The sequence below is a fragment of the Prionailurus bengalensis genome, chromosome B3 (genome assembly GCF_016509475.1).
Source record: "Prionailurus bengalensis isolate Pbe53 chromosome B3, Fcat_Pben_1.1_paternal_pri, whole genome shotgun sequence".
Taxonomy (NCBI): Eukaryota; Metazoa; Chordata; class Mammalia; order Carnivora; family Felidae; genus Prionailurus; species Prionailurus bengalensis.
Genome location: NC_057355.1, coordinates 53,745,670 through 53,762,338, shown reverse-complemented (window position 1 = coordinate 53,762,338; position 16,669 = coordinate 53,745,670). Strand labels below are relative to the sequence as shown.

General features: G+C 35.0%; 1 protein-coding gene across 1 annotated transcript in view; it reads right to left on the bottom strand.

The window, feature by feature from the left end:
• The window catches only part of TRPM7 (transient receptor potential cation channel subfamily M member 7), a 122,919-nt gene that overhangs the window by 35,005 nt on the left and 71,245 nt on the right, over positions 1-16,669 (bottom strand). Inside the window, exons 14-23 of the mRNA XM_043555435.1 lie at positions 15,576-15,716; positions 15,061-15,195; positions 13,345-13,625; positions 11,874-12,102; positions 10,342-10,497; positions 10,121-10,264; positions 7,768-7,896; positions 5,627-5,905; positions 3,015-3,189; positions 636-762 (exon numbers count right to left, since the gene is read on the bottom strand). Of these exons, the coding sequence (XP_043411370.1) occupies positions 636-762; positions 3,015-3,189; positions 5,627-5,905; positions 7,768-7,896; positions 10,121-10,264; positions 10,342-10,497; positions 11,874-12,102; positions 13,345-13,625; positions 15,061-15,195; positions 15,576-15,716 (1,796 nt within the window). The remainder of the gene's footprint in view (positions 1-635; positions 763-3,014; positions 3,190-5,626; positions 5,906-7,767; positions 7,897-10,120; positions 10,265-10,341; positions 10,498-11,873; positions 12,103-13,344; positions 13,626-15,060; positions 15,196-15,575; positions 15,717-16,669) is intronic.

The following is a 16,669-nucleotide window of genomic DNA, read 5'->3' as shown; positions in this document are numbered from 1 at the left end:
TTTGCTTAATTAAAAACAGTATAGGTGGGGCGCCTGGGTGGTGCAGTCGGTTAAGCGTCCGACTTCAGCCAGGTCACGATCTCGCGGTCCGTGAGTTCGAGCCCCGGATCAGGCTCTGGGCTGATGGCTCGGAGCCTGGAGCCTGTTTCCGATTCTGTGTCTCCCTCTCTCTCTGCCCCTCCCCCGTTCATGCTCGGTCTCTCTCTGTCCCAAAAATAAATAAAGAAAAATGAAGAAAAAAAAATTAAAAAAAAAACAAAAAACAGTATACAAAATATAAGAACATTATTTCTGAACAGAAAAGTATTCACAAATATTCATAAAAAATAACAGAAAGAGGTACACCAAAAAATATAAATGAGATTACTGATGAATTTTCCATTTGCCTTTCTGTTTTATATACTAAATGTGTATTCCTTGGCAACATAGTAAAACTACCAAATCAAGGTTAAATTTATAAAAGAACTGCATGTTGATTTGAAAAAGCATGCCTTCCTATTCGTAATTTTCAAAGATAATTTTAATAGTTTAAGCTCTACGAAGTTTTTGTATTTGAAATTTTGTACATATCCTTCAAAATGAAAACTATATATTAAATGATCTCATTATAATAAGCAACTGCATAAAATTCTTACTTGAAAAATGCAATAAGAAGATTGACCATAATGATATACTGTACAAAGAGGTAGACCGCTTGAAGAAATGGAGTCAACCATGTCCCAGGACCACAGATTTGAGAGATAGTGGAATCATTTGCACACACTTTGGAAAGAAGAAAACAGTTTAGATATAGTATTCACACCAGTAACTATTTTAAATTAGTATTTACATACTTTTGAAGGAAGTTTTGATTATGTAGAAATCTGTTTCAGATTCTAGTAAAAGCTTCTGGGCAAGCAGTTGGAACACAAACTTAAAAATATTCCAACATAGGGGCACCTGAGTGACTCAGTTGGTTAAGGGTCCCGCTCTTGATTTCTACTCAGGTCATGATCCCACAGTCCTGAGATGGAGCCCCCGATCAGGTTCTGTGCTGCATGTGGGCCTGCTTAAGACTCTCCCTCCCACTCCTGCCCTTCCCTGGCTTGCGCTCATGTTCTCTCTCTCAGTCTCTTTCTCAAAAAATCCAAAATAGAAAAACTTTGTGAAGGACGTGGGTATGTGTTCTACCACCCTAATCTAGATGAGACGGTATACAGTTGTATTATGTATGCAATTCAAAGCAGGGTTTAGTTCAAGGAACATTAAGTAGAAGAAAATTCCCAGATTTAGCCACACTATAGCATTTCTGTAAGAAAAAATAACAACTATAAAAGGGTATGGTAAACTCATAGTAAATTTACAAACATGAAGATTACTGAGTTTACCTTACTATGTCACAAAAGAAGGTTGAAAGAGTGGTTTAAGTGCCTTTCAAATAGATAATGATTAGATTTTAATTCCTTGGTTTTCATCAACCTCACCAGGAATGTTTCTGAAACCAGAACACAGCTGAATAAAAACAAGGAAGGGAAGGGCTTTAGTACCCACCAGGGTATTAAAAGAATAAAGCAAAATAATTTAAGTAGGGTAAGCATTAGAATTAAATAATCATGAATTAGTGACAAGTTTTATATAAATGCTTATAATTAGCATTTGTTTAGTAATCATTTAAAAATATATACACCACTGAAACACTCAAACGCACAACGTTTTTTTGGTCTTAAAAAGCGTTATGACTCTTGGGGTGCCTGGGTGGCTCAGTCACTTAAGACTCTGACTCTTAATTTCGGCTCAGGTCACTATCTCATGGTTCGTGTGCTTGAGGCCCAACTTGGACTCTGCTGACAGCAAGAGGAGCCTGCTTGGGATCCTCTCTCTGCCCCTCCCATTGCGTGTGTGTGCGCACGCGCGCGCTCTCTCTCTCTCAACATTTTTTTTAAAAAAAGCTTTAGGAATCTATTTCTATTCTATTCACATTAGTTTGACAAAGCAAGTACCCAAGGAAGAGAATGAAGGAGACTAAAAAGCTATATCCAATACTTTATAATACTAAACTAGAACTACATCAGAAAAAAAGCAGAAAATGAAAACCTGAAAAGGGCATTAAACAGGAAAGCATTAAACATAAAATTTGACCAGACTGGTAAAACCTCACAGTTTTAAGCAAAATCTGGTAACAACCATCCTCTAAATAAATAGGTGCCTAGGGAGCAACACAGGTATGGGGTGAGGGAGGAATAAAGATGAGAGAGAGTATAAAAGAGATCAAGAGCAAAACTAACAAAACAAAGATTCTATAATGCAAAATAAAGATTCTATAATGCAAATGTAGAGGTCTGTAGAACATCCCTGAAAGCTGGCAGCATCACCCATGTTCACAAGCTATCTAGCCTCATGAGCTAAAACAATTTTAAAAAGTTTATTACCTGTGCAGTTGAATTTTGTAATTCAAGAGTTTATCCACTACCATATTTGGATTAGTTCTAATCCTATTACCCTCACCCCAACTGTTTTGGAGATAAGCAGGATGAAGCCAATGTGAGCTAATGAGTTTGAAAGAACAGGTTCAATAGGGGGCTTCTGGGAAAGGGACATTTTACCCTTAAGAGAACCAAAGAAAACACTCTCTTTCCTCTACTAGTGACAGTCTTCCAATCATAAAGGAAACCTGTATGAATCAGACATTGCGATTACAGAGCAGTGGGATAATAAAGAACAAATGTTAACAGCTATGAATTAACAAACTCCAAAGACCACTACCTCTGAATTCTATGTCACATGAGCTAATATATGTCCTTATTTTGTAAGCCAGGTTAGGCCAGATTTCCATTTATGGCTGAAAAAGTTCTAAAAATACTTTTTTCCAATTAATTTTTGTAGTTCTTTTCCTCCCCCTGGGCTAAACTAATGTATTTTGAGAGGGCTTAGGTTAGTAATATTTTGACTTGTGAAAATATTTAATATTACTGTAATGCAATCTAACTTTAAAACATAAATAACCAAAAGATGAATTTGTAAACATAAACCCTTACCATCAATTTCATATGCGTAAACTTCACCAAAAATCATCCAGTATGGATGAAAAACTATATCTTTAGCAAGAGTCCAAGAAGGTGCTTCACGAGGATAAAGTATTGCTTTTCTGGGAACACCAAAACTAAGTAATACAAGAGCCATAATCACTACAATGTAGAACATATTGGCTACCTGTTAAAAAATGAACAACGTTAAAATATATGGGAATTTAAAAACAATGACAATTATTCATGTTAAAATAGTTTTTAACGTTGTAATAGACAACTAGAATCTTTTGTATTTCTTTTTATTTCTAGTATTAGCATTCAGGAAAAATCTCATCACTACATAAACCTTAATGTCAAGGAGATTATGTAAAAATTGATTTGTGAAGCTAGACAGGTTCAGATCATTTTCTATACAATGAACCATATCCCTGGTTCCAACTGGAGTCTGCTTATCTTGAGTCCATGAAGATTTAAAGAGGTATAGACACATGGGCAGATTCAGGGAATCAATTTCCACATGTGCTCTTTCTTAAAATTGTTGTATTGTTATACTGGAGGTTCAGACTCGCTCTTCTACCTCCCTTTGATATTTGTTCTTTGCCCACTTCATACACAAAAAGGTATTTGTTCTCACCCATCTTGAACTCCACACCATGGTGCCTTATCCTACACTGTGAAACCTCCTAGGAGCTAAGTAAAACAATAAACTGAATTATCAGCATGGGTGTTGAAAAAATAAATGAAACTAATAAATGGTTAAAAAATCCTTTTACAAATCAGGTAGTCTGCAATTCTTTAATTTCAACAAAGTTGAAAAAGAGCCTAATTGAACTATCACCTAATAAATCAATAAAAAAAAATTTACTGTTAAATCACAATGTGAATTTTGGTATCATTACTCAAGAATTCTAAGAATTAAGTGAAATCATTATTCAAGAATTCTAAGAGTTAATTTCTATCCACTTTTCTAAGTGTACAAGTGCTCAGTATTTACATCTAAAAAAGTGAATACTGTCTTACTCCAACAACATAGTATTCATCCACAAATAATAATCTACAGGGGGAAGACCCACACAGATTAAGAGACTACATTTACAATAAATCTGTACTTTAATCTACTACAATAAATCAACCTAAATAATTATTATGACATTTGCATATATTTGCAATAAATTAACAATTCTGTATCTCCCCTCTCTCTGCCTTTCCCATGCTCATGCTGTCTCTGTCTCTCAATAATAAATGTGAAAAAAATTTTTTTTAATAAAATAAAATATAGTTAGACAGATATAAATATTCTGTAGAAGAGGAACATGGGCCCCATAAAATTATACAGCAAATAAACCTGATCTAGCAGAAAAAGATAAAAAAAACTCCCCTAAAAAAATCATGTTGGAGATGTGATCTGTAGGATAAACCTAACTTAGTCAAAAAAGCTAAGGATGTCAGTGTAGATAAGGGTAGTCATTTCTGGCAGAAAGAAGAACATAAGCTATGGTACCATGATAGGGACTATGTTAAAAAAATTAGAGAAAAGCCTGTATGACTACAGCATAGTTAAGAGGTCAAAAACTGGTTAAGAGATGAGACTTAGATCTCTGTGATGGGTATTGAAGAGGGCATCTTTTGGGATGAGCACTGGGTGTTGTATGGAAACCAATCTGACAATAAATTTCATATATTAAAAAAAAAAAAGACATGAGACTAAGAAAGCAAGGAAGATGTTTCTATTGGAAGAAACAAGGTAAAAAGTACATAAGATCTCCAACATTTCTTAAAACTGCATGTGAATAGGGGCGCCTGGGTGGCGCAGTCGGTTGGGCGTCCGACTTCAGCCAGGTCACGATCTCGCGGTCTGGGAGTTCGAGCCCCGCGTCAGGCTCTGGGCTGATGGCTCAGAGCCTGGAGCCTGTTTCCGATTCTGTGTCTCCCTCTCTCTCTGCCCCTCCCCCGTTCATGCTCTGTCTCTCTCTGTCGCAGAAATGAATAAATGTTGAAAAAAAAAAAATTAAAAAAAAAAACTGCATGTGAATCTATAATTAACTCAAAATTAAAAGTAAAAAAAGAAAAGCAAGAAGTCATACTGGGCAGGGTTTAAGGATTTCATTAAGTATAATGATCTCTAGGGGTAATGAAAAAGCTTTAGATTTTTTACAAAGCGGGTATGATATATTCAGATATGCATTTTGAAATTACTCTAGCTATAATATAAAGATAGGCCACAGTGGTTATGAGTAAACAGATTTTACTACATTACTGCAGGTGCCAGATGATGGACTGGTTTAGGGTAGTAGTAGTAGTAGTAAAGACGAAAAGAACTTCAACAAGTAGCTAATAAACTTGTATTTTTCATTCTCATCTCAAATGCTTCTAGAAAGTAGCATTTAAAAACTAAAACATTTTAAGATAAAACAAAAAAATATGGTTTTCATAATCTTATCCCATCACATATTTTCTTCAAAAGTTAATATCTGGAGGAATGGCTGATTTGAAGTATGAAGCAAATAAAAATGAAATAACATTCTCTAATTCAAGCAAAACTATGTTAGTAACAGGTTTTTATGATTTTAAGAAAACATATCAATAAACCCATGAATATTATTAGATGCCTCTCAACTTACCATTTTCCCAATCATCATTACATAAGGTCCTGCCTGTTGATTTACAGCTAGAAAGTCTAGCAAACGCACATACCAAAATATTATGTTAAGACAGTAAATTAATCTTCCAGCAACAAAAACATGATTATCATATGCATTCTCAAAGTTCCATTTTGCTCCAAATCTTAGTCCAAATCCAATGAAGAAAGAAATTATAGCAATTGTATCACTGATATTGAAGTAATCACTAAACCACACTTTAATCTTCTGGCTTATTTTCCCAGCTTCAGACATAAAGATCTAAGGATAAAAAAGAAAAAAAAATCTAATTAAGCTGTTTAAGAAATCAGTTTCTTTCTATTAAAACATATACCAGCATTCAATTATAATATCACAGTAGAATTTTATATCTTTTAATATTTCAAAGTATTTTTTTAATTGAAGTACAGTTAACACATGTTACATTAGCTTTATGTATACAACATAGTGATTCAACAACTCTATACCTTATGCTATGTTCACAAGTGTAGCTACCATCTGTCACCACACAATGCTGTTACAGTAACAATGACTATATTCCAACTATGCTGTACATTTCAGCCCCATGACTTACTCATTCCATAACTACAAATCAGTACCTCCTACTCCCCTTCACTCGTTTTGCCAATCTCTCCTCTCCTCCTCCTCCACCATCACTTTGTTCTCTGTATTTACAGGTCTGTTTTTGTGTTTGCTTGTTTGGTTTTTTTTTTGTTGTTGGATCTCATATATAAGTGAAATTATACAGTATTTCTCACATGGCATTTGGGAAAATATGTTTGATTATCTTGGCATCTGATGATGTATTTGACCACTAAAACAATTCAGTAAGATATGAGAGACAGATACTACTTGTCCTCATTCCACATACATATATGTGTGTGTATATATAAACCCATATAAGTATGTATATATACCCACAAATAAATGACCTATTCAATCAAGGTCATCTTACTAATAATTTGAAAATCTCAAATTAGAACACAGTTCTCTAGAAAGTGAGATACTTCTGAAAGTTGTTTTATTTTTCATCGAAACAACAAAAGAATATCCTAGTAGAATCTTCCAAAGGTGTCTTATTTGCAGAAAGTAAACAACTCAGTGGTTTAAGTACCTGTACTTATCTCTTCCCTTAAATATAAAAATTAAAAAAAAATTTTTTTGGATGGGGAATGGTAATATATTTCCAGCTTTAAAATTATAGTGTATATAAAAATAAGTACTGAAGGGGCGCCTGGGTGGCTCAGTCGGTTAGGTGTCTGACTTTGGCTCAGGTCATGATCTCATGGTTCACGAGTTTGAGCCCCACATCGGGCTCTCTGCTGTCAGCACGGAGCCTGCTTCAGATTCTGAGTGCCCTCCCTCTCTATGTTCCTTCCTGGCTTGTGCTTGCTCTCTCTCTCTCTTCTCAAAAGTAAATAAACATTAAAAAAAGTAAGTATTGAAAAGTCTCCCATCCACTCTTGGTTCCTCAGCCAATTAACTTCCCTTCTGACTAGAGGCAACCACTGTTATTATAATGTAAAGAATCCTTACAGAACTATTTTATGAATGTGCACTTAAAAAATTCTTTGCAACTTACATTTTTCATTTAACAATTTAATTTTTTCAAACATGTTTGTAAAACAACAGATTCCATAAATATATAAAACATGAACTCATGATCCTCAGATCAAGAGTCAGACACTTGGGGTGCCTGGGTGGCTCAGTCAGTTAAGCGGCCGACTTCGGCTCAGGTCATGATCTCGCGGTCCGTGAGTTCGAGCCCCGAGTCGGGCTCTGTGCTGACTGCTCAGAGCCTGCAGCCTGTTTCAGACTCTGTGTCTCCCTCTCTCTCTGACCCTCCCCCGTTCATGCTCTGTCTCTCTCTGTCTCAAAAAAAAAAAAAAAAAAAAAAAAAAAAGAGTCAGACACTTAATCAACTGAGCCAGCCAGGCACCCCCACTGATTTCTATTCTTACGCCACAATTTTTAGAACAGTAAAAATAAACATGTTCTATAATGTCATCACCTACTGAAATGATAACACATACACATACACATACCCCTACCCATACCAAAAAACAAACAAAACACCTTCCACACATATAGTAAGTTACTGGTAGGAAAAACTAAAGACATACCTCACGGACTTTCTCGATAGCATAGGTAAAAATATAAGCAATAACAATCCATTCTTGAACTGAAGGTAATCGTTCCATTTGTACAAGAACCACAAATGTATAAAGCATCAGAAATCCTAAATATGCCAGCTAATTTAAAAAAATACAAAATATAAATAGTGTTATGAAGTAAAATGTTTTACTATAAAAATTTTCAAACACACAGAAAGAGACTAAATGAACCCCTGTGAACTATTTCCCAGCTTCAATCATTAAAGTTTTAGAAGTAACTCTTCAGTGTATACACTGCTTTTATCAATCAAAATACAAATGGTTCCCAGAGTATAACTGTGTTGTTCTAGAACTTTGATGACTTTTCAGTACTTCATACAGGAGAAATTATACAAGATTTATGTTCTCAGCATAGTTCATATAATTCCATTTAACTTATACCTATATATTAAATATATTATAGAAATTCATCACTATCATCATCAAGAAACAAATACTACCTGCTTCCTTCTTCCCCCAACCAAACAGCATTCCCAGAAATACAACTGGTATTTTCCTAACTCCCAGTCACTGTGGATTTGAATCCCAAGAAATGAAAACAGATATGAAAACCATTTTCCTGGGGCACAGGGGTGGCTCAGTTGGTTAAGCATCCCACTCTTGATTTTGGCTCAGGTCATGATCTCATAGTTCATGGGATTGAGTCCTACATTGGGCTCTGCACTGACCTGATGGCATAGGCCTACTTGGGATTCTCTCTCTCCCTCTCTCTGCCCTTCCCTGCTAGCATGTCACTCTCTCTTTCTCGCTCTCTCAAAATAAACAAATTAAGAACAAAAAAAAGCATCTTCCCTAGGTAAGGGATCATCCCACTTGTGATACTCTTAACAGAAAAGATTGAGGTAAAGTGATAAGATCTATGTATAACAACATCTGAAGAGTCATTTCATTTCAGAGGAGACCCAAGACTCAGCTGACCCTTAAACAATTGTATTCAAGAATCCTCACATCACTCTCCCTGCCTCTCCAAGTGTTAAAATAAGCCATATTCATGATTAAAGATATGGGAGGGTAGGGAAGTAAACTCCAATAAATAAGAAGAAAGAGATATCTCTATTTGGCCACCAGGGCTATCCATTTTTAAATAGTCACTCACATGAATGCAAACGTGATGAAAGTGAAAAACAATAAAATAATAACAAAATACACAATTTAAGAATTTTTCTGGGGGGCGCCTGGATGGCTCAGTCAATTAAGCATCCAACTTCAGCTCAGGTCATGATCTTGCAGTCTGTGAGTTTGAGCCCTCCGTCGGGCTCTGTGCTGAGGGCTCAAGGCCTGGAGCCTGCTTCAGATTCTGTGTCTCCCTCTCTCTGCCCCTCTCCCACTCGTACTCTGTCTCTCTCAAAAATAAATAAACATTAAAAAAAAATTTTTTTTTTAAGAATTTTTCTGGGAAGGGGAATAAAAACTCATTCACTCAACCCATGGTTAAAAGTTGGGGCTAATGTCATATATTTCTTGAGGTGAGCCTCTCCCCCATGGACATATTTACCTGGGAGAAAAAAACTGTTCTTCCAGAAAGCAAGAGAAAAGCCAATTATGTGTCAGATGATAAAACATGTACTATAGTATGATTAAGGAAATAAGCCGATAAATAAAACGATATGAATGACCTAGATTACTTCTGACCTTCAAATTAACACTGCAAAAAGGTTCATTTCAAAAAGTCTGGGGGCGCCTGGGTGGCGCAGTCAGTTGAGCGTCCGACTTCAGCCAGGTCACGATCTCGCGGTTCGTGGGTTTGAGCCCCGCGTCGGGCTCTGGGCTGATGGCTCAGAGCCTGGAGCCTGTTTCCGATTCTGTGTCTCCCTCTCTCTCTGCCCCTCCCCCGTTCATGCTCTGTCTCTCTCTGTCCCAAAAATAAAAATAAAAAAAAAACAAACAAACAAACAAACAAAAAAAAAGTTGAAAAAAAAAAAAAGTCTACACATTCTCTGCAAAAATCCTAAAGCACAAAGACATGTCTTTCTGACATACTGACACATTGTCTCTTCTGGTTAACTTTTGCCAATGTTTTTGGTGGACAACTAGTATTTGATACCCACTTACAAAGGCATATGGTTATCACATTTTGCTTAGAAAATTTCTAGTTTCAATTTGATCTAAGATTTGTTAGTGTTTGTCATTTTTTATGACGGCAAATGAGATAAAACTAAGTTAAACGTGCTCTTTTAAATGGAAAATGGCTTGTCAGTAATCTAAGTTATGTCAAAGTTAATACGGACTTTAGACCAAAGGTCCCCTAAAGCCTATCCTTTAAAACTGTTATGCTCATACAGCTTAAAAACATACAACATACCGTATTAAACCAGAATTTTACAATTGGTGCATGATAAAAGGCATAAAACTTTCGTGTAATGGGAAGCTTTTTTGATTTTATTTGTATCTCCATTTCATTCTTTCCTTCATTGCTGTCCAATATTCTTACTTCTTTAAACACTTCCTAAAATAAAAATAACACTTATCATATATTTATTCACAAAAAATTTATATTTACTTAAAAACATTTTTCTTCCTTACCATGGGAATCTCTTCTGCTATGTTCTGAAAGTTGTTTTCGCTATCTTCCATTGTCATTTGATGGGCATCTTGAGATTGTGGAATATGAGACATTTCTGCCTTTGTTTTATATTCTAGCATTAATATGGCAGGCGGAACTAAAATGCTTAATATGACCTAAAAATTTAGAAGCACGTAAGTTTACATTTTAAAATTAATGACCTTCAAGAATAAAAAGCTATTAAATATCTTGATTATTAGTTAGCCAGTTTGCCCCTGTTAGCATAGGGGAAAAAAACCCTCAAAAACATCATTTTTTACTTACATATTATATTTAAAGAGGCCCAGGTTGAATTATTTTAAGGAGTAACAAAACATGTCAGTATTATGATTATGATGATATAGAAAAGACTTAATAATTACTATAGAAAAATTATTATAGATGTGTCCTTTAAAAAAGAAAACAGTTCAGGGGCACCTGGGTGGCTCAGTCGGTTAAGCCTCCGACTTCAGCTCAGGTCACGATCTCACGGTCCGTGAGTTCGAGCCCTGCATCGGGCTCTGGGCTGATGGCTCAGAGCCTGGAGCCTGCTTCCGATTCTGTGTCTCCCTCTCTCTCTCTGCCCCTCCCCGTTCATGCTCTGTCTCTGTCTGTCTCAAAAATAAATAAACGTTAAAAAAAAAAAAGTTAAAAAAATAAAAAATAAAAAAATAAAAAAAAAGTTCATAATCTGTTCAGAAAACACATTTTTGTTTAAATAAAATTAAAGCCTTATGAAATTGCTATGTGCGTAATTTTATCCTAAATCTCAATGCAAGTGTTCCATGTCATAACATGATTATTCAGCTTGTGCCTCTATAAACAAGCAAGTTTATTTGTAAAATTTTATGTATTATTGCAAAATCCTAAAACACAAAGAAATTATAATTGTGTATCAGGTTTTCTATTGGTTAATCTTTCACCATTATTTTTATTAGATGATCAGTATTTGTTACCCACTTACAATGGTGAAACTACTTGCCTGATTTCTGCCTTCTACATTTCTGTACCTTATTTAAGATATAAGATAATGAAAAGGAAAGTTTAAAGTAGTATCTCTCACTGTGAGGAACCCAAAGTACCAGTCAACATTTTATCCAAATTCTTAACCATAAAAACTAGGTACATCCAATATACTTCAAGTAAATTAAAAGTAACAAATTATTAAGTTAGTAGACAAATCCTGGACTTGAGAATTTGAAATTATCTTTTCATAAAGAAGCAACTTTTTTTCATGCCTAGTCAGGGCTATAAACACCAACACTTCCATTTGTTGCTCTCATGCCTCTGGCTCAGAGAGAGGCAATAATCATTATACGTTACACTTGAAAAGGATTCAGAGTGAAGAATAGGGAGGAAAAAAGAGGCCATTTCATGCCACTTGAGATAAAACGCCAACACTGCCACCTCCACCACCCTCATAAATCGGGGCATTTTACTATATATCTGGGCTAATTCCTCTGTTCTTTTTATCTAATCACACACTTTATACCAAATTGTTTCTAAAGTATACCTTGTACCAGGAATTTTTCCTCATATTCAGCCTTCCCATCCACATATCAGATAACAACATTTGTGTACAGGTGTGGGCTACAAAGGGTCTAAGTCTTGAAGAAACTGCCAACTTGAGGCAGGTAGAGTTACTCCAGTTTTTCAGTTCATAAGTGAGCAATTTCATAGCCATGGTTTCATCTTGTCTGAAGGACTGTTCCAATAATTCAACTGCGAGTTGACCAAAATCACTATCAAAAGATAAAAACCAAAACATTCATACTACCAAACTACAGTTCTAACATTATTCTTAAATAATTTCGTAACATGTTCCCATTTTTAATATTTTCACACACACAATCAGGGAACTGTAAGGCATTAGAATCACAGCTCTATGTTTTCAGATATCTACTACTACGTGGATATCACAAAATATTAAAATATGTCACATTAAGAACAAGTCTGAGGGGCGCCTGGGTGGTGCAGTCGGTTAAGCGTCCGACTTCAGCCAGGTCACGATCTCGCGGTCCGAGAGTTCGAGCCCCGCGTCAGGCTCTGGGCTGATGGCTCGGAGCCTGGAGCCTGTTTCCGATTCTGTGTCTCCCTCTCTCTCTGCCCCTCCCCCGTTCATGCTCTGTCTCTCTCTGTCCCAAAAATAAAAATAAAAACGTTAAAAAAAAAAAAAAAAAAAAAAAGAACAAGTCTGAAAAGGTAACTTTGGAGCACTTTCTCCTCATCTTGGAAATAAACCTGCAGTTTCACAGGAAACCCAAACTGACAATGTTCAGATGCTCTGTTCAAAAAGTCGTATCTATATAGTATTTCAAACATAGAAAAAGGTTGATAGCCAGTGGAAAGACTAATGTGAACAGGGACTAACCTAATCATGAAAACACCTGAACCTTAGATACTCAGTAAGTAATTCTAAGATCCCTGCTTGTTATTTTCAGTACAACTCTGACTCTCTTCCAAAGACAGTCCATTTTGGCAGAGGGAAGTCCTATTTTCTATCATAAAGTTTACTACAAAGTATCTTTTCAGCTTAATATTCTATTATTCCTCTAAGTGTAAACTTCTGTGAACTGTTTTACTCTTCAATATATGTAGCTCCACCTCTGAAATGCCCTTCCAGTTGAATTCGTTTCCTTAGAACACAGTTCAAACCTCACTTTCTTCCTTTCCTTACCACTTCAAATGAAACTTTTCCTAATCGAATTAATTGCTAGTATGTGCAATTAATAAGATGACTTATGGATTTCTTTCTTGCCAAAATATTTAACTCTTGAATTTAAACAATATAATAAACCTCTTTTTACATGCATAAGCAGCAATGTTTCCTTCTGAATTAAAAAAAAATAACAAATATATTTTAATTGTACCAATAAAATTATATATATATATACATATATACCCACACAGTGCATGACACTATAACCTCCATTTAAATATGATCTTGATGTATTTTTTAAATGAAATGATAAAATCTAACTTACTTAGAATACTGTTTCAATTCTTCTGAAGTATCATCTACGAGATCACTCTGCTTTGCTTCATATGCCATTGAACGATAGATCTTACAGGCAACTAATGCTTTAGCCATTGATTCTTCACCATGCTGCCATAAAAAACGGGCCATGACCTGCCTCTTCATAAGGCAAGCCCAAATTAACAGTTCATTAAGTGGATAAGGAAAGCGCTTGGTTTCTGGATCATCAATGTCTACAATTTCATCTTTGGCTCTTTTTTTCTTTCCTTCTTCCACAGCTGTATCAATCTTCAAGGGAAAACAAATGTCTAAGATTCATTATAATAAGGCCATATGACGTTAATCTCAGAATTTTATAAAATCTCCTTTGTACTGTTCAACTTCATACAACTGCACAAATTAAATCAAAATAGTATAAATTTTATATACTTGATTTTATTATAGCTCAAATTTTACCAAAATGTTATTTCTAAAAAAAAAAAAAAAAGGTATTTGCATCAATAGACACTTTTCCAAAGAAGACATCCAGATGGCTAACTTATATATATATATATAAAAAAATGCTCAACATCACTCATCATCAGGGAAATATAAATCAAAACCACACTGAGATATTACCTCACACCTGTCAGAATGGTTAAAATTAACAACTCAGGCAACAACAGATACTGGCGAGGATGCAGAGAAAGGGGTAAGCTTTTACACTGCTGGTGGGAATGCAAACTGGTGCAGCCACTCTTGAAAACAGTATGGAAGTTCCTCACAAAATTAAAAATAGAACTATCCTACCACCCAGCAATTGCAGAATGAGGTATTTATCTAAAGGATACAAAAATGCTGATCTGAAAGGGGCACATGCACCCCAATGTTTACAGCAACACTTTTGAGAATAGCCAAAAGTATGGAAAAAGTCCAAATGTCCATCAACTGATGAATGGATAAAGAAGACGTGGTGTATATATATTCAATGGAATACTACTTAGCGATGAAAAAGAATGAAATCTTGCCATTTGCAATACTGTGGCTGGAACGAGTGTAATATGCTAAGCTAAATAAGTCATAGAAAGACATGTCATATGATTTCATTCATTGGTGGAATTTAAGATACAAAACAGATGAACATAAGGGAAGGGAAGCAAAAATAAGATAAAAACAGAAAGGGAGACAAACCATAAGAGACTCCTAAAATAGAGAGAACAAACTAAGGGTTGCTGGCAGGATGTTGGGCAGGGGAAAGGGCTAAAGGGGCAAGGGGCATTAAGGAGGACACTGGATGGGATGAGCACTGGGTGTTATAAGTAAGTGACGAATCAACAAATTCTATTCCTGAATGAACAAATAATTTAAAAATGTCTTTGTAATAAAGTTTTCCAAAATTAAAGGGCCTAAATATTTCAATATCTGATAAAACATAATTTTAATGAAAGACAAGTTTGGATAAGACACATTGTCTTGCATGTTGTTAATCAAGTTAAAGTGGAATAAGAGGAGGCAGTTTAGCATTTATCAAAATATTTAAAAATTTTTATTATCACAGCTAAATACAAAAACTTAATAGAATTGTTAACTCATAATGAATATCTTTTTGTATATGGGAAAATAATCAAAAATGTATCTACAAACATAAGTTGAATCTTACTAAAACAAGCAATTTTTTATTTCATAAATACTAGTAAATTAGAAAGAACAAAATTCAGAAAGGGTAGTATTTATGCAAACATACCTTTGGTCGATAGGGTTGTGCTGTTTTAATGAAATGATTGTGTCTCATTTTTTCCTTTTTATCTGCCCTATTGCCAAAAGATTCATGACTCTTGCGCAACTGAGGAGTGCTGCTGGAGGTATTTCGGCCAGACCTCTGAAAATGAAAGCTTATTCGTTTTTACAGACTTAAATATACTAATATGCTATAAAAACTCAATAATCAATCCAAATATATATATACACACACACACACACACATATATACATATATGTGTATATACACACACATATAAATGTATAAATATATACATATACACACATATACATAAATGTGTGTGTATATGCATACAAAAATGATTTTAGATTTTGATTACAAAATATTTCTATGTATCTTAGTTGAAAAAACCATTTTTAAGACGATGTTACTTCACTGTTCTTATATTTAGTAGTTTTAAACTTTTAAAGTGTATGAATTTTTAACTTACAAAGTGTATAAAGTACACATATAAACCACCCCCCCAAAATATTACATACCCGATTATTTCCACCAAGACTGTTATAAATTAATCGAAAACGTTTCCGAGTGTAGGTGCATCTGTAAGTTCCTCCCATAAGATATTCAATAACAAGTCCTATATCAATTAGGGTGATCTTATATCCTGGAGGAAGATTTCCCTGGAAACAAAACATTAGTTTTAATTTTTTTTTTATGTTTATTATTTTTGAGAGAGAGAGAGCAAGCAGGGAAGGGACAGAGAGAGACGGAGACACACAGAATCGGAGGCAGGCTCCAGGCTCTGAGCTGTCAGCACAGAGCCCGATGCAGGGCTCGAACTCACAGACCACAAGATCATGACCTGAGCTGTAGTCGGCCGCCCAAATGACTGAGCCACAAAGGCGCCCCAAAAACATTAGTTTTAAATAGACAAGACATTTCTCAATATTTCCATTCATGCCTATAAAGACACCTACTCTCCAAAATGACAAATGTTTACTTGTTACAGGAAGCTGGGGTTGCAGCTATCTTTGCAGGAGAAGGGAGTAACTTGGTCCTCCATTTCCTCTGTAAGAAGAGATAATTCTGAAGTTCTGAAATATGGCTTGCAGCAGCAGATCCTTTATCTTTCCACTGCTCTAATACTTCACACAAAGAGGCAAAGGAACTTCTAAGAGCCAAGTATTCCATTTTCACTGTGGCACATACCATAAATTGCATTTTCCTGCAAAAATAATGCTATAATTGCTACTTATGTTTCCAAATAAGCCCGTAAGTACTTATAAGTATTTTTTTAGCCAAAATTATATTGGCTATATTATAGGTTACACAAGTTTTTATAGCCTCATCTAAGATTTAAACTACCACTTGTAACACTGTTTAGAACTAAGACTTCATTTCCCTAGGATATCAATTTAAAAATAAACTCCTGGAACAGGAGCCATTTGTGAGTTTGGAAACACTGCCTGTTCAGAAGCAAATATTTGGTTAATTTCATTAAATAATCTTAAAAGGGCTTAATCATAAGATGATTTACATATATCAACTAATTCTGCCCTTCTACCATCATCATTCTTTCAATTTTCCTAATTATCACCTCATGAACTTAGTACTTTAAAAAATGTTTATACCA